This window comes from Paralichthys olivaceus, chromosome 13 (assembly GCF_024713975.1).
Source record: "Paralichthys olivaceus isolate ysfri-2021 chromosome 13, ASM2471397v2, whole genome shotgun sequence".
NCBI classification, from domain to species: domain Eukaryota; kingdom Metazoa; phylum Chordata; class Actinopteri; order Pleuronectiformes; family Paralichthyidae; genus Paralichthys; species Paralichthys olivaceus.
In genome coordinates, this window is record NC_091105.1 from 5,201,654 (window position 1) to 5,223,700 (window position 22,047).

General features: G+C 40.7%; 2 protein-coding genes across 5 annotated transcripts; one reads left to right on the forward strand and one right to left on the reverse strand.

The window, feature by feature from the left end:
- Positions 1 to 3,269: 3,269 nt before the first annotated feature.
- Positions 3,270 to 17,740, forward strand: fli1rs (Fli-1 proto-oncogene, ETS transcription factor-related sequence). Of its 4 annotated transcripts, none has more exons than XM_020093270.2 (10): positions 3,270 to 3,511; positions 10,057 to 10,262; positions 11,235 to 11,401; positions 13,011 to 13,214; positions 13,728 to 13,805; positions 14,955 to 15,023; positions 15,181 to 15,243; positions 15,816 to 15,863; positions 16,114 to 16,200; positions 16,709 to 17,740. In XM_020093270.2, exons 1-10 carry the CDS (start codon positions 3,494 to 3,496, stop codon positions 17,227 to 17,229), a joined length of 1,461 nt encoding a protein of 486 aa, XP_019948829.2. In that variant the 5' UTR covers positions 3,270 to 3,493; the 3' UTR covers positions 17,230 to 17,740. The 4 variants fall into 4 exon arrangements, with proteins under 4 accessions (XP_019948829.2, XP_019948831.2, XP_019948830.2 ...); XM_020093271.2 differs by lacking the exon at positions 3,270 to 3,511 and adding an exon at positions 3,541 to 4,012; XM_020093272.2 differs by lacking the exon at positions 16,114 to 16,200 and having other exon boundaries at positions 3,284 to 3,511.
- Positions 17,741 to 18,513: 773 nt separating this feature from the next.
- zp3d.2 (zona pellucida glycoprotein 3d tandem duplicate 2) lies at positions 18,514 to 21,872 on the reverse strand. Its single transcript, XM_020093269.2, has 8 exons — positions 21,486 to 21,872; positions 20,572 to 20,687; positions 20,389 to 20,492; positions 19,949 to 20,123; positions 19,745 to 19,850; positions 19,489 to 19,574; positions 19,329 to 19,402; positions 18,514 to 18,940 (listed from the first exon to the last, which is right to left on the reverse strand). Exons 1-8 carry the CDS (start codon positions 21,870 to 21,872, stop codon positions 18,537 to 18,539), a joined length of 1,452 nt encoding a protein of 483 aa, XP_019948828.2. The 3' UTR covers positions 18,514 to 18,536.
- Positions 21,873 to 22,047: the final 175 nt, after the last annotated feature.

The following is a 22,047-nucleotide window of genomic DNA, read 5'->3' on the forward strand; positions in this document are numbered from 1 at the left end:
ATCATTAGCTACAGACTCTACACACTTCATAGTAGTTTAAGTTAAATAAGTTAGCTGGAGCCAGCGACATAAACATTTCCCTGAAGATATAGTGAGGCCACTTTATATAACTTCATTAAAATAAACAACTTGATATGAAGCTTATACAAAATATCATAATCGTAAATAGGTAGGGAGGTGGAGGTCCGTACAACATGTTAATTTAGGGCTGGGCAATAATACATCTTTTTTTCAGTTTATCAAGTGTTTGTCATTCTCTGCTCATAAAGAAGTTTAAAACCTTCCCTCAGGAGCAAAAATCAGTCTCTTAACTGAATGACATAAGAATCTATATCATCCAACAAGATATCTTTCTATTTAAAAACCGGCCACAATACAAAAAATATCATTATATCAAATGATTGAAATGTTGGTCATTTTCAAGCCAAAAGCAAAAAAAGGGACTTCAAACTTCAAATGATGTGAACTTTATTAATATAATTATCAATGTTTATCTTGAATTGATTGTCTGTGTTAATTACAAGGAAGAATAACAAGAGTGTATTTTTATTCTCTCACTGTTATTGTCTGTGAGTCTCAGTCTGGGTGGAGCTGAAGTGCAGCCTTTTGAAATCAGAGCTCACTCAGTCGGTTTTTAATGAGGTGGCAGCAAAAGAAAAGAAGAAAAAAAAAATCTCTGTATCTTTAGAAACCATTCGACAAAACAATGGCCCGTAAAAAAAAAAAAAACACTGAGCCAAGTGTTCGCTGAAGAAAGTCTGAAATCACAGCGTGAGTGGCTGCAGCAGATAAGAGCGAGTCCAGGGCCTTGTATAAACAAACACACACACACACACACACACACACACACACACACACATACACACACACACACATAAACACACACACACATAAACACACACATCTGGAAAAGTGGAGCCGGGGGAAATCGTGCGCGTCGGTGGGAGAGCAGAGTCGTGATTGGGAGACGAGGACACAACCAGGATAAAGTTACACAACAACACATGAAGTGATTAACAACTGTCTGCAGAAACTACCAGCTCAGGAATCCCCTTCAGGACTGTGGGTCAGCCCAGGTTAACTCACGTGGAGCCGTAGACCAGAACATTTATTTTATTTGAAATGATCTTCGTTAATTTAAATGTTTAATAAAGAACTTTAATTTAACGTCAAAGAAAAAGAAAACACTTGAGTTGACTTTTTCCTCTCGTGAAATGTAATGCAGAGTTTCTCTTCTGCCTCGTTTATTCTGTAAAGTAAAACTTTTCATATCGTAAACACCTTTAACGATATGTTTGAGCCAACGAAACGACTCTAGATCCAAATGACGTCATCAGCACCAGATGGCAGCGTTCATTTCTCTGTGCTTGATTCCTCTTTTTTAGAAATTCTCTCGTTTTATTAACATTTAAAAAAAATATAACTATTTTAATTTGCAATAAAAAAAAGACAACCAAATACATAACGTGAGTTAAGAAGTTTTTTTTTTACTTCCTGCATCGTCTGAAAGTCTGAGTTCTTGTTTTACAGATATTGTCAGGGTGAGTCGTGATGCAGTGAAATAAGATGGAGCCACTTTTATATCATATTATGTTATAGATTTAACCTATCAGTGTATTATAGCCTCTGTTTTTAAATAAGTAAAAAGCATTTCATGACGCTTCTCTGCTACTTTAAAATATAGCATTACAGAGTATCTTAAAATGGACAAACCGAAGTATAAGTACCTCAACGTGGTTCTGAAGTACAATGCAGTACCTAAAGGGGCAACAGTGAAGTTTTTGCTACATGACAAACAGCACCAGCAGTTGTTTACTTCGCAATCCAGCAGAAAAGATTTGAGTTAATTGAATGTTCCTTCTTTAATGGTCATGTGTCTCAGGTGGTGGAGAGCGACGCCAACATTATATATTATTTAGTTCTCACCTGTGTTTGTTTGTGAGTTTGTTTGTCAGCAGAATTATTAAACAAAAATTTAAAAAAACAACTTCCACCAAACTTGGTGGAGGGACGAGGCCTCTGTGAAGAACCACAGACAGGACGAGTGCCAAGAAGTAAAGCCAAGGCTCGATCGCCCGCTGATGGCTGCCTGCAGTACAGGTCATAAACCCTGCCTCCTCCATGTTAGTGCATTGGACTTGAAACAAACACATCAAATTATTGAAAACATTGAAAATACAAATCAAATAATAATAATAAACTACACCAGCATAAAAATTACCATCAGACTATTTTGATAATTTAACGATTTTGACTTAACCATATCTGACTGACACAAACACACAAAGTACATCATGTCTCAACTTTACAATACTAAACAAATAATCCAAAATTTAGAATTTAGAGGCACAAAAACTATTAAGGTGTTTGCTGATCGCCATCATGGCAGGAGCATTCATATAATCATTTCCTGTTTGGCAATTTGTCTTCAAAGTAAAAGCACAACGTTCTTTTTGTTGCTGTTATGCTTCACATCGAGCTGAATTAAAGAGCTTTTATTTGAAGAGTTGTTAAATTGGGTCTGAAAATTGTGTCGAAAGCTTAACCGACCTCTGACATTACCGACATGTAATGTATGAAAAAAATAAACCACCACATATATAAACCACACACAACAACAATAATAATTAAGCAAATTCAGTTTGATTTTAGGAAAAACATTCAAATAGATAAACCAGGTAGGATGAACACAAAGCTTTCTAACTTCACTCTGCACCATAGACTGTTTCTAAAAAGCTCTACACACAAACAATAAAAAGTAGTTTATAGACTCCCTAATGACATGTCATGGTGTGATATGAGTAATAGTGATATTAGTAATTATTGTAATATCAATTTTATCAATAGCAATAGAACAAAAGTGCAATGTATATCAAAATGTCTGTTAATTATATTGAAGAATAACAAGTTTTATAAAACATAAGATGTACTTTTATTGATCCTGAAATTCACAAATGACACAGCAGCAAAAGGAAGACGCCATGCAAGAGCTAAAATGTGAATAAAGTAAAGTAGGAATAACACAAGGCTGTTTATGTTTTTCAAAAATGTGCAATTCAGAGATGAGGATCAAAGTTGTGTTATTGTGCCATTGTCAATTCTTGCAATATACAGTGAAGCACATGTATATAAAAGAAGAACACGTGTGTTGTGTTGGAGTTTTGTGTTCCTCTCTGGTCAGAAAGTTGTTGTTGATTTCATGAGAAGCTGCTTGACAGTTTCACAGTGTGTTGGTGACTTCACTTCCCAATTTAGATAAAGAGAGAGAGAGAGAGAGAGAGAAAGAGAGAGAGGGGGAGAGAGAGAGAGAGAGAGTGAGAGAGCGAGAAAACGTGTCATCCGGTTATGGTCTGCGAGCAAAAAAAAAATCTAACTGCAATGGTTTGCGCCATAGAGCCAATGCACCCGTGCATGAATTGAAGAGAAGTCAGAAGAGTAAATTAAAAGAAGTTTAAAGGGACCAAAGTGACTAAATGACCCAGAGGCTGCTGCAATGGACTGCACGATAAAGGTAAGAGTGATGGTTTGTGGAACTGCTGCTGGTTGTGGAAGTGACAGGCGGACACCCACACCAGCCCCGAGTCTGCTGCTGAGTGAGAGAGTCCCCACTCTTTCCTTCTTGTACAAAATTTCCTCTTCCTTCCCGTTCGTGGTTGTATGTCGGCTCTATAATAACACAACTAACCGCTACATCTTTACACTCGCATAAAAAACACACTAATTGGTCGCCGCTCACACGAGTAAATGGAGGATTTCCAAGCGCACGACTTTCCACCTCCACGCTCATCGCTGGGTTTTGGCGTTTTTCTAATCTCGCAGAAACTGAAAAACTAATAATTGAAGAAGCTGTATCGGACGCGGCAGGTGTTATTTTTCTCTTTACCGAGGAGCAAGTCGAGGGGATGCGGGGGTTTACTGATGCGCAACTGGCAGGTGTCCATGAGGGCGCCATGGATCAGTTTGGACGCAGTGAGCGCGTCTTTCTCGGGGCAGGAGGATCAATTTTCATCAGGTGACTGGTACTTCACATTTCACACTGCTGCTGCTTCATGTTTCTACCTTCTCCCGACGAGCCGGTAAATGTTTCTAATGTTTCTGTCTTCTGAGAAACGCAGAAAAAAAAGGCGTCGCTGTCAGCACTTTACATAAGAGACTTTTTAAACTGAAAACAGATCATTGCGCAAGTGGAGAAAAGGGAAACAATTTAATCTGCTGCTGTAGACACATTATATATATATATATATATATATATGTTACATTATATATTATTTCGTCTAAATAAATTCAAAGTATTCGTTGTATTTTGTATCGAATCTGCGTTTTGGCCTGCACGGTTTTATTTCTGCGACAAAAACTTTCTCGCTAACTGAATTTGTTTTTCGTTTCCTGGAAATACGAACATCGCTTTAACGTCACTTATTGAAAGGATTTAATATGATATTTTGGATATTTCAACCAAAACAAGTGTTGTTCAGCCTCGATTAAAACTGCATTAAAAGCCATTTGAAAAAAGGAGGCCTGAGTAAATAGAGGAACTAATATTTCTACTAATTTCTCTCTAGTTTCGTTTCTAAGGAATAATGTTTATATTGACAACACTGATGCTTTTAACATACGGTTGATTCTGTGATTTAAAAAAGAGCCAGTGCAACTAAATTATGAATTTAGTACTTTTTGGGGTTTTACTGTTTAAACACTGATCTATCTGCTGCGTGAATCCTTTATAATCCAGACAGTTCTTCTGTTGGACTGTGTCGCAGCAGATTGTGTGTTTGAGGTTATTTTAAGTATAATTTATAGCTGCAAACGGGAGCACTTGTCAGGTGTCGTTATCTGAACTCTGCAGGCTTCCTGTCTCAAACCTCAGACTTTCCGCGCACATTTCCGTTCCCTGGACAAAAAAAAAAAAAAAAGTCAAAGAAAAAGTCAAACAAAGCCTCTGCAGAGAGAAACGCAGTGGACAATGTGTTTAGACTGGATGATGTGCTGTGTGAGCGGAGGAGAAGCCGGCCTGTGGGTGTGAGGCCTGCAGAGCCAGAGCCTGTTGGTGCAGGAGCTGAGCGCGCAGCTGCAGCAGCTCAGGCCTTTGCAAAATCAGCTCGGCTGAACTTTTACTTCTGCTTTCTGTCACTTGCCTCAGACATGGCGAAGACAGAGGGACGAGCCTTTTGCACAACTTGTTATTGGATAAGCTGTTGTTGTTTTGAGCTAGATCTGGGGTTTTAATCCACCTTCAGCAGACTCTAAACCTTATCACTGCAAACTGAAGGTGGTCCAGTTCTTTGAAAACAGCACAGGCTATCTGGAGATGGTGGATTAATGATAAAACAGCAGATTAATCCACAGTAAAAATCATCATTACAGCCCTATAGATTAGTCACACTTCTCACTTCCTGACTTTTTCAGACCATATGGTGTGAAAGTTAAAAGTAAATCAACTGGTAATGAAAATAAGAGTTAGCTGCAGCCCTGACCTCAACATATCTTGTGGAAATATCAATATGATCATCATTTTGCAAAAGGTATCATGAGGCCACGTCATAAAATGGAATCGATGTGATATAATGAGTCCCATGTGAATGTTGCTTTTAAAAGTCAATATGCACTATTCAGATAAGAAATCTGACATTTAATCCTCAACAAAAAGCAAAGAAACAACCAACACAACACAACCAAAACCAGCTGCAGTGAACCTAACTGAAGGTGTTAGGACCAGAATACCAGCTTCTTTAAATAAGACCATTCCATTGTGTCTCCAAAAATGGACAAGAGACTCCTCTTCCTGAAAAGATGCTGATATTTAAATTCATTTTTAGATAAAAATCACATTGTTGTTGCAAAAGAGGGTGGAGAAGTTAACCACATCCTTGGTTGTAGTTTAGGGTATTAGCCCCAAACCTTTCTGTTTGTAATCAACCAATCAATTAATTTAAACAAAGATGTAAAGTAGGTGAATGGTTTTAAAGGTCTAGAGATGAAAAATGATCCTTATTCAGTTTGTAACTCCTCAGAATTTCCTTGGGATCTGAACTGATACCAGTAAAACAAACGATTCGCCAGTAAATCGATCAACCAGTAACCGATGAAACCGATAAACCTAATTCTTTTTCAGTTTTCTTTGTTTTACAGTGCAAATGATTGATCCGTGTACTGATGTTTAAATGTTTGATTATTGATGACTGGGAGTAAAACATTTAAATTTAATTGAATCCACCCACTCTCTCAGGCTGCTCCACCTACACTTGGTGATAATCATCTGGCTTTTAACATTTGAGAGGCAGCACCAAGCACCACCTCCACCCCAGTGTCTGATTCATAACATAACTGTTAGAATATTTCTTTAATACTCCACAAGTGACTTCAACGAGGTGGAAACAAGTAACTGGGGCTGGAACTTTTAACATAGAACGAGACCAATTTCAATATTAGGGCGTAAAAAGATTCTTAATACAAAGCCCACGTGTTTTATGTTTTTTTTTTAAAATGGCAATGATTCCAAAGATGTTGTGACAAAGAATGTTACTGAGGCTTGATATTTTACAGATTAACCATAAACTTTATTATCAATAACTGTAAGATAAAACAAGTACAACCAAATGGAACGATGGACAAGCACATTATTGACTTTGGCCTTTTCAAGAGTTTTGTTGATTGGATTTGTCGACAGTGTGAAAAATATAAAAGAACAACAACATTAGTCTTTAAAAAACAAAAGAAAGAAAGAAAATCTACTTTTATGTAAAATGTAAGGATAACTACACGTTTTCTGCAGTTTATTCTGAAAGTTTTCATATCAGCAAACATAAACACAGATACGTCTGAGAAAGGCTCATATCAGCCATTTTTATCGACCAAGCAATAGATCGGTTGAGCTAAACTTTTAGGTTTAGGCAACTAAAGTCAAACACTTTGATTTAGTTATTTTTCCTTGTGAAGCTAAAACATGAAAGAAGTAAGAACCTCACTGTCGTAAACAAGTTCTTCGTTTATGCAAGACGTGCCTGATGCAACCCGCAGAGCTGCTGACTTGAAGCCACGACTAAAGTTTCCACACAGGACTTTTCACATCAGTGCCTTCGCTGAGAGTAAAAACTTCGAAGGTGTTTTACTTTCAAACCCTGCAGAACCAGGTTGTACATTTCAGGACATCGAGGCACAATCGCCCCCGAGATGGTTTTTCAAAAGTTGTTTTGTGTCCCCGAGCAACATTTACAGGCTGAAACATTGTGAACAGGAAGTCAGTTGTGGCATCAGCGGTCAGGCCACATTTTGGTATATTTCTATCAGTGTGCAGAAAAGAGAGAGACAGACAGATAGAGAGAGAGAGAGAGAGAGGGAGGGAGGGAGGGGGAGATAAAGAAAGAGCGGGAGTGTGAGTTTGTGGTTGTGAAAGCTGAATGTGCTGAAAGCTGAATGTGACGAGCGGCTGTGAGTCACGATAATATCAACAGTTCTGAGTGTTGAGCAGAAAAACAGAAATTAATCGTTAAAACAACGTTTACCGTCTCACACTCGACCCGCTTGACAAGCAAAATACATGTTTTTAAAAATATTTGTGTTGAGTTAGGATGAAAAATCACTTTAAACTGACTCCTGTAGACTGGATATAAAGATGGAGGCTCCCTCTCTATCGCCTTCTGGTGGCTGGATGTAGTATAGGTTATTTATCCCATCACCTCCATGTCAGCGGATGGGACATGGACCAAACTAAAAAGTCAAAATATCACATCGTCATTTTACGCCCTTTTGGCTTCATTTGTGGACAGTGTGATAAAGTGTCGTCCATGTTTGTTTAAGATCTAAGGTGACACCTAATCAAATCCTTAATTCGCAATATATTTTATTTTGTTTATTTAAAGTATTTAGTATTTAAAAAGGACAAATCCGCTAATTCTACAGATAAATAGTTTATAGGAGCATGTGTGAATAAAGAGTCATTGACTCCAGTGAGCTGTGTGACGTTGTCTGATTAACGGCCTCCAATGATGTCCTACTTTGACAGAGCTGTTGAGAATGGAGTTGCATTGTGGGTAATGTAGCTACCATGTTTTGCCGAAGGAGGAGAGCGATGTATGTGGTTCTGCTACAACAATTTGAAACTTGTAAAATTAAGTAAAAAGTTGAGATTTTTCAGGTCAGACAGTTTCACGGGAGCTCAGAGGTAAATCTTGTAATTCACCAGCGCACCATGAAATTCTGTTAGCTGTGCTAGGAGGTTATTTTTTGCCTTTTCTTTTTATTTGTTGGTTGGTTAGAACGGATTTCCACAAAACGTGGTGGAAGGATGTTGGGTCAAGAGAGAACCCATTCAAGTTCACTTTCTCTAACATTGTAAGGCAATTTATTTGCAGGGTGATAGTAACAGTGAATGTAAGGGGACTGTTTGTGGTTCCATTATCTCTGTCCTTAAATATTGAACAACTTTTATCCGGTTTCATTCATTTGATATAAAATCAAGCTTTTTCTTTTCAGATAAAACCCTTTGCCTGTGTTTACTTAAGAAGAAAATGTATATGAAACAAAGGTTTCTGAAATCCAACTTGCACGTCTGTATCAGTGTCTGCAGCCTCAAGGAAATGCCAAACTGTGTGGCATGCATTAAGACGTGGTTAACAATGCTGAGCTAAAAACAACACATAGGAAAACAGAAACGAGGAAAACAATGCAAAGGCAGCACTTCAATCAGGGCTGCGCTCTTCTCGCTGTCCAATGAACCCGACTCCCTCTCCACAGGTCTTTAGTGTTGTTTTCCAGCTTTAAAATGACCCACATTTTCACATTGTGCCCCCTCCTCCACCATTTCCTCTCTCTCGGCCTGTGCCAAAAGGTTCCTCTGCACATGGCGGCCAGGTTTCCTGTAGGCCACTGACAAAGCACGGCGCTGACGTACGAGGCCCGAAGACAATGCTCAACTCTTCTAAACAAACACGCTCTTGCTCAGACGGCCATGGTCGCATCACACATGCACGCGCGTAATGCGAGCAGCAGACGTGAACAACATGTCGGGTGTTTGCCCTCGCAAGTGTGAGAGATGAAAGTGCCATTTCGAAGGTGCTGAACACAGGAAGACGGACTGAAATCTCGATGACACCCCTCCCCCCCCCCAAACCCCAATCCTAACGACAAAATAAAGCTGTGGGTAAAGTTACTGATGTGTTTTTTAAGATGAGGCAGCCTCCTGACATTCTTGTGTGCCATATCTTTTGTGCGTTTAGATACACATCTAATGTTTCAGTCAACTACAGGTGAATACCACTGAAATCTAAGCATTTCAACATTGTACTGGGCGTGGAAGAGAAGAGTGAACAAGAAATGGTCAGAACTCAAAATCTACTGTTGAAGTAGAAAAGCTAGAAAGATGTGAGTTTCCCAGTTTGGGATAAGTAAAGTACATCCATTTATTTATTACATTAAAGTAAAGAACTGGAACTCAGAGCGCATATGTCCGCTGTGGCCTAATCCACATTTAAATTCACTCCTATAAATCAGTCCCCTAAACATGCCTGAGAAAAAAACTAAAATCCTGGACATCAACATTTACTGGGTTCATTTCTGACCCATACTGCATCCTTCCCCAAAATGTCATGGTAATCCGGTTAAGTTTTTGCGTAATGCTGTAAAACTAACAAAAAAATAACTAAACTAAAAATATGGTCTTGTTGGTGGAGGTATTAAAAAAAAAACCCACATCTGTCATATTGTCATATCTACAAGATGTGTTTTGTTTGGTGTATCCTCTGCACACTATGATTTTGTTGATTCACAGCCAAGTTCCATAAGACTAAATTTAGTCCCTTACTTTCTTTTATCAAAGATTTTAAAAACGGAAATCTGTCTGTGCTCGGACTGTAAAAAAGGAACTATCTCGTTTTGATTCTGAAGGTTCAGATAAACATGATGTGCTTGCTTTGTTACTGCGACAGCTCCACTTAGGTTTTAACTTCACTGAAGCATCTCAGTTTGAATAGACCGAGTCTGTACAGGAAAACAAAGTTTCCACAGGTTGTGACGAGCACATTAATGTCAGACTCTGACCGCTGTGGCTCTGTTGGACAGGAAGCTCTGTCCGTGGTGAGCGAGGATCAGCCCATGTTTGAGCCGCCCTACCCGGCAGCCCCGGCCATGCACATGAAGGCTGAGATGACGTCGCCCGGAGTTTTCGGCCAGGCATCCAAGCAGAGCCCGGAGGCCGCCGAGCCAGAGTGGGTGGGGTCAGCGGCACAAAACCCGGGGAAAAGAGGCGAACATGTCAACGGGACCAGGTGAGTCAGGGCTGGGGCCCAGGGGACAACGGGTTCCCGGACGATCTGACTTTCTTACGGCTCCATGTCGAAATTCAGGTTTTTCCCAGATCCTAAAATCATTTGATTATTGCTCTTACAACTAATGAAGTTGTGTCATGATGAATCACCAGTGACAGTGTTTTGACTTTAACCATGTGGAATGAAGTAATTAAATACATTTACTCAAGTTTTCTTGTTCAGGAAAACTACTTTATTGTATTTCCTTTCTCTGCTTTTTTTGCAAGAGAGATAGAGCAATAGAGAGGGATTGAGATAGAGCAATAGAGAGTGAGAGAGAGGGATAGAGATAGAGCAATAGAGAGTGAGAGAGAGGGATAGAGATAGAGCAATAGAGAGTGAGAGAGAGGGATAGAGATAGAGCAATAGAGATGGAGAAAGGGGTAGAGAGAGAGCAATAGTGATAGAGAGACAGAGCTTGAAAGAGAGAGGGATAGAGAGAGACAGACAGGTAGAGAAAGCAATAGAGATATATAAAGAGATAGAGAGAGGTAGATAGAGAGATAGAGCGAGAGAGGTAAAGATGGATAGAAAGCAATAGAGTTAGAGTAGGAGAGAGAGGATTATACGAATAGTATATAATAATAAAAGTATAAAATAAGTGATGTGCAACTGAGTTTGAACTTAAAAACAGCAGCTGCTTACAGGAGACCACAACCCTGCTCTTTAAAAACCTGAAATAAAAAAACCTGGACTAAATTTATAACCTGTCAGCTACAGATATTAGCAAATACTGCAGATGAAATACACCTGCACCCGACCGACACTGACACTCGTGGTATAATGTCAGAAATCAGAGACCACGATCGCAAATATCTAATTATTTGAAATGTCTTATAGCTAGATTTCTATTCGCGTGTTGATGCTGTACAACATTTAACGAGCTTTGAAAGACATGTTAACTGTCACACGCTGCGTTCTCCCCCGTTTCAGCCGTGAGTCCCCTGTGGACTGCAGCGTCACCAAACGTTCCAGACACATAAGCAACGACGGGGCTCCGTTGTCGTACCAGGCCTCGTACGTGGAGCCTCGCGCAAGCCCCCAGACCGTCACCCCGCCCAGCAGCACCACAGAGGAGAAGAGGGTCATCGTGCCAGCAGGTGAGCTGACTCACTCACACGAGCTGCCCGTCTCCCTCCGTCACCCTCCCTCCATCACACAACACTGTCACAAGACTGTTTCCCAACAGCTGGCATGCACTGGGCTTATGCAACGTAAATAACTGAATCAGAGATGGGCACAGCTTGTGTTTGTGCATTAAACTCTTCTTCCCCAAAATACAACTACTACTATTAACTATGACTTTGCAGTACCACAACTACAACATCAGGGTTTACAAGGAATGCTAAACATTTAAATTAGTATTCAGAGCTGTTAGAGTTCATACGAGAGAGAACAAGCAGGAATTGACATGTGATTAGCGGGGCGGGGGCGTTTATATTTTTAATAACCCCATTTTCAACCCTGGTTTAATAACCAGAAGTCACATCTAGAGTCAGACGGGTACGGACTCTGGAGCCAGTTAGGAGAATAAATCTTTCAGATGGTGATATATGAGTTAATTTATAAATAAACAAATGGCAATGATTCATCCAGAGTTATTTTTATTCTTCCAGTTAAGTGTAAGGAACTTCATCAACGCACCCACTCACTTGCTTCACATTTGATCCAAGAATCTTGATGATTCTCATTATGAGAAACTCAGTTTCTTTACAGAGGAAAACCACTGAGACAGACTTAACTCGGGAGTGAATGATGTGTCATTTCTACCTAAGCACAACCTGCGGCGTCTATAGTCCATTTCATCTTCACTATAAATCTCTGTCACAGCCACCTGAGAACTGAATATGATGAAATATCTTACGTTGTCCGCCCTGTACAGTGACTCATCCTCTGGAGGGACACCACCTCAGACAGTTGACGATTAAACACTAAGCTCGGTGGAATCCAATGAGACTCGTCAATGAGTCACCGGCACCGAGTTACTCTGCTTTATAATTCGTGGATATTGCATCACGGTTGAAACGTGTCGAACGAGGACAATTGGGACCCGAGGGTGTGGCGGCCTCTGCTTTTGACTAGTATCACAGGCAATTCTCCACACAGTCATTGTGTGCTACTGGAAACGTGTGTATACCTCCCTGAAGGATCCATTTTACGTCTGTACCACAAAGGTCTGATTCTTTGGATAAGACACAACTATACAAAATAAGGCACATTAGCTTTAGCCTGTATGTGTTCATGACATTGAGTATTTTTAAACCAAGAGATACAGTTAAAGGGCAAAGCAACACAGTGCTTCAGGTTTACTGAAGCAGCATCTTATCCAATTATATCTTTCCTCATTGCACTTATTAAAAAGTAATCCAAGCATCATTGCTTGAAACAAAACATATTTGCAGATTTAATTAGAGGATATAAAAAAAGGTTATCTATAAATGCGCGCGCACACTCGCATATATATGAAAATAACAATTCAAAATTCTCTATGACTCTTCCTGTAACTTCTACACCTTCCTGTTCACACAACCTTTTTTGAAAGCCTGAAAACCAGAACAGCATTTATCTGAAATTAAAAGGTCGTAGATTGCACCCTGCTACAAGAGGATTTACTCGGACAGAGTGAGAAACCATGTTGTAAATGTATGTTATGAATAAATCCAGAGTATTTTCCTGATCATCTCTCTTCCCTCCACCCTTTGACACCAGATCCAGAGGTCTGGACACAGGACCATGTGCGACAGTGGCTGGACTGGGCCATCAAGGAGTACGTCCTGGAGGAGGTGGACGTCATGCTCTTCCAAGCCCTGGACGGCAAGGCCCTGTGCAAGATGACCAAGGACGACATGATGCGTCTCACGTCGGCCTACAACGCAGACATGCTGCTCTCGCACCTCAATTACCTCCGGCAGAGTAAGATTGCACTCTCCAGCTGATGACATTGTTCTGGTTTACGTTGTTCTGTGGCCCAAAGTGTTTCACTCTTCTTTATTTTGACACTTAGAATCTAATACTTGGACAAAATACTACAAACATCTGGAAATACAGGGGCACTTACAACGTCCTCATATATTTTGTTGATGCGGCAAAAACATGATGTAATTTGTTGAATGTTCCCTTTTTGCTTATGGAGGTTTCCTGTGTGTGGTGTTCAGTGTGTTGTCGTGATTTCTGATACTTTACTTTGTTGTGTAGCAGCAGTGATTTAGTTTCTGCAAATCACAGTCACAAATAAACGAAAAGAATAATTTCTTATTGTAGTTACTTACGTTCTACCACATTACTTAAATGAATGTGGTACTTTTACTTCAGTAGAAATACAAATAAATAGATAAAAATGAACTAAGTAAATTGTTACATCAATCCTTCATCTTATATTAAAAAATTTTTTTGACTTGTTAGCTTTTCTTTGTTTTTTTTCTTTAGGCAGCCCGACTTTCTCCTACCCCACAACTCCCACCAACAACACCCCCCCACAACAACCAAGACTACAAGTGAAAGCAGGTGAGATCAACACCTACTTTCTCAATCAGCTTCTCACCAGTAGCAACAGGGTTTTCATCATTTTCTGCCAAAACCAAAACAGTTTGCTATTTGAAAAGCGATATGAGAGTTTTTCGTCTTCACGCACCAATCAGGATTCAGCAACATTTAAATGTTGTGATCAAACCTGATGAAGTGAATTTATTGTCACCGGTTTCCTCTCTTCACGCTTCAGATGTTAACAGTTCCCCCGAAAACATTTCCACTCTAAACTTCTGAAGTGGCTTCACTTACAAAACAGTCTGAGTTCAAATTATCCAATATTTCACATTAAATATTTCACATTTCTGTAGCAGAGCCGTGTCTTTTCTTCCCTATATCTCATTAATCATCACATGACCCCTCAGGTTTATCTTGAGATCCTGTGGAGGGGCCTCAACCATGGGAACCACATCACCTCAATTTATACACAGTAATCAGAAATATCTGCACCTGGATCAACCACAATTATAAAATACTTTAAAAGTATTTCTGTATTTTCACTGAAGTACAACTTTGACTACTTGTACTCGTAATGGGAAATTTTGTTGTTTGGAAATATGTTCTACTATTTGTACTTTTACTTGGATAAAGAATCTATTATTTCTTCTACTGCTCATTACATGACACAAAACAAATGGAAAAAAGTCACATTTATTTATATTTTGATTTAAACGTGTGCTTCTGGGTTTGAATCAAAGCTTAGATTCACGCACGAATATACAGCACAACTTCAGGTTTTAAAAAGATGCATTAAGGAAATGTTACATCATTTCAAGAGTGTAAAAGGTTTCGTGCCACAACTCTTTAGTGAACAAAAAACTTTGACGAGTTCAAAATTCAACAGCCAGTTTCAGACAGGAAACAGCTGCACCGGCACAGGAAGTTGGGGGGGGGGGGGCGGGTATCGGTCCAGCTCCTGGGACACAATTCACAATCTTGTGGAGAAACAGAGGTGGCTTGAACTAATAAAAAAATATGCTCACCCAAGAAACTGAGGGTCATCCTTAGACCTCCACAGACTTATCATGTCCATTTACTGCCTTCCTTCCTACTAAAGCCGTCCTGTCCCACTGTCCACTTCAAAGCCTTTTTAAACCGTGTGTTATCTGTGTGTGTGTGTGTGTGTAGAAAGCGGGTTTGATGAGATCAGCCGCAGAAACAGCTGGCCAGCTAACACCATGACAGCAGTGCCCAAAGGTAACACAACAAAAACCGAGGAGGACACGGAACACAGACCATGATGATGAATTTTTTCAAGCATGAACAAATGTCAGGTTTCGCTTCGGAATTGACTGAAAACCAAAAAGAAGCTCCAGCTGAAGATCAAACCATTTCTTTAATTCTTTTTTTCTAGGTTCCTCCATGGAGCACCAACACGGCACAAGAGTTACAGACCCAGCTCCAAGAATTGTGCAAGGTATGAAGGAACCTTGCACCAGACACTGTCATATTCAAATTTAAGAGGGGTCTTAATTGCAAACCAAAGTTTGTAATCTGGGTATTGGAAAGATAAAAAAAATCACCTGAGTTGTTACTATAGATCCAGGGGTAGGGAATTAATGTCTGAGCCAAATTTCTTGGAAGTACAACAATATTGTTGAGATATTTTAGTATCTGAACGACCCAACACACATTTGTAGCTCCATGCGGCTGGCATGGTTAAAATGGCTGCACGATAAGACAGACTATTTGTTTTGACCTCATAATCAGGACTAATGGCCACTTTGTTTTTCTTTATTCATTCAGACTCACATTGTGTTTTTAGTGGTGGGGCGGGGGGGAGGTGGGGAAGCAGTGAGTAACATTTCTGTCCCTCTGTGACTATTAATGAGCACGATACCAGACACACAAATAACGAAACTTAATGTGACGTCAAACATTTTCACTTTTATCAAGTCTTGACAAAACTTAAATTTTAGGGTGAATTAGTAAAAATTGTATCTGCAAGAGACAATATGTAAAACTAATAACACTTTTTCTTTTTTCCAGACCCATATCAAACACTAGGGCCCATCAGCAGTCGACTAGCCAACCCAGGTAAGAACCATAACCAAAAACAAGACAAGCCAACAAACAAGATGACACAAATGAGGCCTTTACACTGTCTGCTTTGGCAACATGGGAGAGAAAAGCGAGCAAGGGCTGGCACACACCAACTTTCCAAAATGAAGTAAACTTCAAGCAACACCTGTTGTGTCAGCAAAAGTTGCATCATGTTGCACTGAGATAAAATCCGGCTTCCCTCCCGACCAAAAAAATGACTGTTTGCCCTGCTGTTTCCTCACAGAAGGCCAAGCCCTCAGCTCATCCAAGAACCGAACGGGTAAACAAAGTCCGTACAAGCTCCCTGACCCCAGCGCTCACAGGCCTGTGGGTAGGTTTCTGCCCTGCCGTCTCACACGTCCTCCAAGCCACACAGTGAAAAGGTCACATTTGATTTAAAAATAAATAAACTGGGATGTCATATTAATGTTAGGAAATCAATGCAAGCACAAAGAAAACTAGAATGTCACTCAGTAGAGCAAACACCTTCCTGACCCATATTACATCCTTCCAAGTTCCGTGATAATCTGTCAAGCGGTATAATCCTGCTAACAAACAAACACAGACAGGAAGATGACCTGCGGAGGAATACATCAATACATCAAAAACAGAACACATCAATGAGCTGTTTAAAACTAAAGCTATTCAAAACGCTCATGTTAATTTTAAAGGCTCCCAGTTTTAAAAACTTGATATTTTCACACAGATGACAACATCCTGCAAAATGTTCCAATATGAGCAAGAAGAACAGACAAACATTTCACACAGCAACATCAGCTAACTGCACATTTTCTGTCTTGATTTATCCACTTTACTCTTCCTCTCCCCCCCCCCCCAAGGTTCGGGGCAGATCCAGTTGTGGCAGTTCCTGCTGGAGCTGCTGTCCGACAGCAACAACGCCGGCATCATCACCTGGGAGGGCACCAACGGCGAGTTCAAGATGACCGACCCCGATGAGGTGGCCAAGCGCTGGGGCGAGCGAAAGAGCAAGCCCAACATGAACTACGACAAGCTAAGCCGCGCCCTGCGCTACTACTACGACAAGAACATCATGACCAAGGTGCATGGCAAGCGCTACGCCTACAAGTTTGACTTCCAGGGCATCTCGCAGGCGCACCAGAACCACGCGGCCGACAGCGGGATTAAGTACCAGACGGATATGTCTTACGTTCAACCCTACCACAGCCACCAGCCTAAAATGAACTTCATGGGTGGACACCCGGCACCAATGCCCGTCTCCCCCGGCAACTTTTTTGGCCCCCCGTCGACGTACTGGAACTCCCCCAATAGCCCCATCTATCCAGGGTCAGCCATGACCAGACATCCCGCCACTCACTCCCACCTGAGCTCGTACTACTGAGGACAGGGCGTTTCACACCTGACAGGGAAAACATGGGAGAGGACAACATGTTCACGTCTTCCAGGATGAGCTGAACCCCGTCTGAAATGAAGGTGATATGACGCTGCAGTCTGCTTTATGAGGGCATTATGAAGTTGTCTTTGTCACATTCTTTCTTGAAAATGGACAAACCATGAGGGTAAATTAATTCTGTGATGAATGTAAAGGATTAATATCGTACTCCTCGTCGAGTTTTCTTTTCTAAATACACTGAAGACAATATATTAACGGTTATACAGTTGTTATGATACCAAGTGTTTTTTAAAATTTGTACATTGTTTGATAGTAAACTGTTGTAAAGACACAAGTCAAACCCTTAACTGTGTGAGTAGCACAATGGATAGCATCCCTGCAGTTTTCACATTCAATGTGACTGACATTTGTAAAAGAGAAGTTGTACAGAATGATTCTCATGTAGCAATGTAACATTTACTCAAGATGTAAAGCTAATAAATGATGCTTGTACCTGAAAGTCGACTCCTGTGACCATTAACATTCACAGATTATGGAAAGAAAAATGTTTCTGTCTTTCATTAAATTGGCAAAATACCATTTTTTCCAAGTTTAGGAAATATGCTTATTTGTTTTTTTCTCATTGTGGCCTCTGAGGATTCAGAATCAAGACACCACTCATCTCTCTGTTCTGTGTAAGGCTACAGCCAGCAGCAGTTAGCTTAGCATAATGACAAAATCAGCACCTTTAAAGTTCATTAGTTATTAACACACTATTTCAATTCATTGATTAATCCAGGAAATATAAATGCTAAGACAACTGTAGCTTTAGTTTCAAGACTGCCACCTAGAGCCTGGCTGCAGTATAGGTCATAAACCCTGCCTCCTCCATGTTAGCGGATGGGACATTGACATTGACTACCCCCCCGGATCGCTACTGATCCACACGTTGGCTGCATTTAAATCCGGGATATTTCAGCTTAATTTCTGGATCGTGAGATGAAGTGGAGACGCATAATCTACCTTTAAATACAGTCGATGTTATGTATGAACAGATCAAAGTTTGGTTTACATCTTCTCAACTAACTCACTCTCTCTCTCTAAATAAAGAGAAGATAATTTCTTGAAACATTGAACTATTCATTTAAAGAGATGAGGCTATGTGGAATATTACAATAAGTTTGCATCACAAAAATGATTGTGCAGAAAACATCGGCACCTAACACACTTCCATAGACTCTATAGATTTTTGCTTTTAGCTCACTAGGTGTAATGAAGCCACGCGTGCTGATCTTATCACTGTTCATATGTCGGCTTTATTTCCCAAAATCAAAGACTTCTTCAAATATTCTGCGCGATTCCTTGACCTCCTCCTGCTTCTCCTCCTCCTCCTCCACAACAGCAGAGCCCTTCATCACCTGCCTCTCCTCACCTTCCATCTCAACCCACGTCACTCCTCCACCTCCAAAGGGCCACTCCTTCACCTTGTTCTCCACCTTACCCATCTGAGTCCCTGCTTTCTCTTCCATCTGTGGCGTTGTGCTACCTTCAGTCATGTTTCTGGTCGTCTCTGGCTGCAGTTCTGCTGCTGCTGTTGTTGTTATTGTTGTTGTTGTGGTAGTGGTGGTGGTGGTGGTGGAAACCCTCTTCCTCTTCGGGGTAGTCGTAGGTTTAACTTTAGGCTCTATTGTCCACGGTTTGCTGCTGATTATTTTGGTCTCTGGAAAATGTTGATTTGCAATTAGAATATAATCAAATGACACAAAATAGACAGCTTAACTAATAGTAGAATAATGTAGATATTCCAAGATGCATTACAAAACATAAAAGCAGCTTTGGAACTTGGTCCCTTGGTCACACACTCACAGACACACACACAATTTTAGTTGTGCATAATCTTTCCAACCAACTGACAAACAAATGCAGATGAAAAGATAACTTCCTTGGTGGTGCTAATACGAGAAATAAGCTGCTCCAGGCTTTAAATAAAAAGGTACCATCAACTTTTGTCTGTTGTTTTGGTATTTTCATGAGATTTATAGACAGATTATCTCCAGACTTCTCCAGTTATAGTTTTACTGCGGACAATGTGAGAATCGATGTCTCACCTGGAGATGCAGCAGAGCGGCAGTTGGAGTCGCAGCAGGTGCAAACCGAGTCTGATCCATACAGTTCAACCCATCTGAGGAAAACAGTGATGAGAAGCTGATTGCCTTTTATTTCAACTTTACCTCTCATTCTTTCATTTATTCAGAAAGAAAAACTAACCTTCCTGCTTTTGTGTCATAGTTGCAGGACTTGGCTGTTGGTGAGGGCACAGAACTGCCCACAGACATGTCGCAGTGCATGTAGAGCTGCGGTAGGAGAGCAAAGTCAAGATCAGTGAAATACTTCAGAGTCTTTACACTGTGTTTAAACATAAATCTGACAACTTGTAGCCGAGAGGCTGCAGAGAAACTTTGTCTATGACACAGAACTAGAGCATAAAAACAACAGTTTTTCTCCTGGAGGCATCTTTACTCACCTGGTCCGTCATTCCCTTGAACAAGAAGGCATCCACGGTGAATCTCACAGCGTTGTTTTTGTACGGGATGAATCTGGAGTGACCTTCCTTGCTTTCAACCATACACCTTCGTCAGCAGAAAAGATGGCAGCGACATACTTGACATATTTCTCTTTGGATAAATATTAAAAGATACTCGGTTTGTGTGAGTGAGGTTGTTGTTACCCAAAGTTTTTCACGACTGGAAACTGAAGCGTGGAGGTGTGGGACTTATCGGAGGTCACGTAACACAAGTGGACGTACAGTCTCTTGTCCTGGGACATGGACGGAGCCTCGGCCTCGAAGTACATGGGCTTTCCGAGCACGTACTGATCAGACGGAGAAAGTCTTTCCCACTGAGCTGAAAGAAAGACAGAAGAAGTCAGGCAACGAGACCAACGGCAGCTTCAAGACTCTTCCTCATTCATCAAGAGAAAATTTTTTGTCAGAACATGATATGGTTATCAAACCTCTAATTGTATTGAAGAGTAGGACCAATAGGGATTTTTAAGTAAAACCCTTCAAATATCAATGCATTAGCCAATATAACAATATTTACATACTTTAAGATTTAAGAGTCACATTTTGATTCACTCATAATAAGTGGCCCCCAAAAGATTTTTTACCATTTCGTGGAGTCAGACTGAATTTCGCTCTGTTCTTCATGGATTTGAAAATCTTGCGCATCTGCATCTTTGGTTTGTAGCCAATCTTGTAGGAGTACTGGTACCTTGACAGTTAAATACAGTGTTCATGAGATTTTAATAACTTGCTTTGCAGAGAGCTCACTGGTCAGCATCCAGCCTCACCTGTTATAGTAACAAGCCACAGACAGGGTGAAGGGCACGGCTCGTCTGATCGGTCCTTGGAGCTTTGGTGGATCATATCGTAGCGTGTTTAAATAGGCCACCTGGTTGTCAATTATCTGCAAATAGACATCGAACTTGTTTCTTTTTTTTTAAATCTTGAGTCCAAAAATACACTGAAAAAATATATTCACAGTGAAATGCTGAAAAATGACTCTTGATGTCTTTGTGTCTGACATTGCTTTAACCCATTTTGTAAATTGTTTATTTTAGTTATTTTTAAGTAAGATTGGTTTAATTTAAATAGTCTTCGGACAATATAATATAATATAATTTGAATGACACGAGTCTCAGTTTGCTCTGCACACAAGCAGTCAGAAAAAACGTTTTACTTTAAATCATGACAGAGAACCTGTGGTAGCCTTCAGCTGTCATAAAAAACTCAAAGGGTGTTTAGTGTGTCCAGTCTGGGCTACTGTAAAAAAAAACATGGCGGCCTCCATAGAGAAGGCCCACTCCTGATGTAAATATAAAGTATTTCAATATAAAGAGGAAAGAAAACAACAATTCGCACAATTTGGATGAAACACACTAAAGAAAATATCACTAGGTTTATTTTATATTCAAGTTTAATCTTACAAACTGAACCTTTAAGAGGTTTAATCAGTCCTTATACTTTTACTGGTCACTTCTAACACAAGTATCTCTACTTGTTAAAAGAATGTGTGTACTTGTACCACCACTGCTGAGTATAGTGTGGGGGCACTAGGCCCCAACAACACATATTAACACCATGCTCATGGAGGCAATACAGTTTAAGTGAGCACAAATCTCACAACTATGACTTTTATATATTATATTTAAAAAAATATACATTATCTCCAGTGATAGACGATGAGATCTTAGTTCAAACTCACGGTGCGTTTGGTTCCACAAGTGTCGAAGTCGTATTCAAAGTACAGGTGTTCCCGGGTAGAGTTGCTGGTCTCACATGTTCCCAGCCGGAGCTGCGGGTGAGTCTCCCCGGTCCCCAGCAGGCTCCTCTCCACCTGCACATGCATCCTGCTCCCCCAGCACCAGGTCTTCACCGGGTCCTGGGACGCGCTGGGCGGGCTGGTGCCGGGCAGCGCTGCCGGGATCAGGAGCTCCCGCACGGCCTCGGGTAGCGGCTCCTGCCTGGAGCCTCTGGCCGGAGAGAAGTGCTCCTTCTTCACCAGCGGCAGGTTCGAGTCCACGAACACCGGGAGGAAGAGGTATGGCGGCGGCAGGGTCGGTGTCTCCCCGCGGGAAACATCTGCTTTCATCTGGGCTGTTTGATTTGAGGCCTCCGCCCTGGACGTGGCTCCTCCATCAGTGGAGATCAGCAGCGGTAAGAGGACGAACGAAAGGTAAAAACACATTGAATCTTTATTTGTGAATATTTTCAATGGAACTCTGCAGGAGCTTCGTTACTGTTGATGCGATCTAATGTTCGGTGAG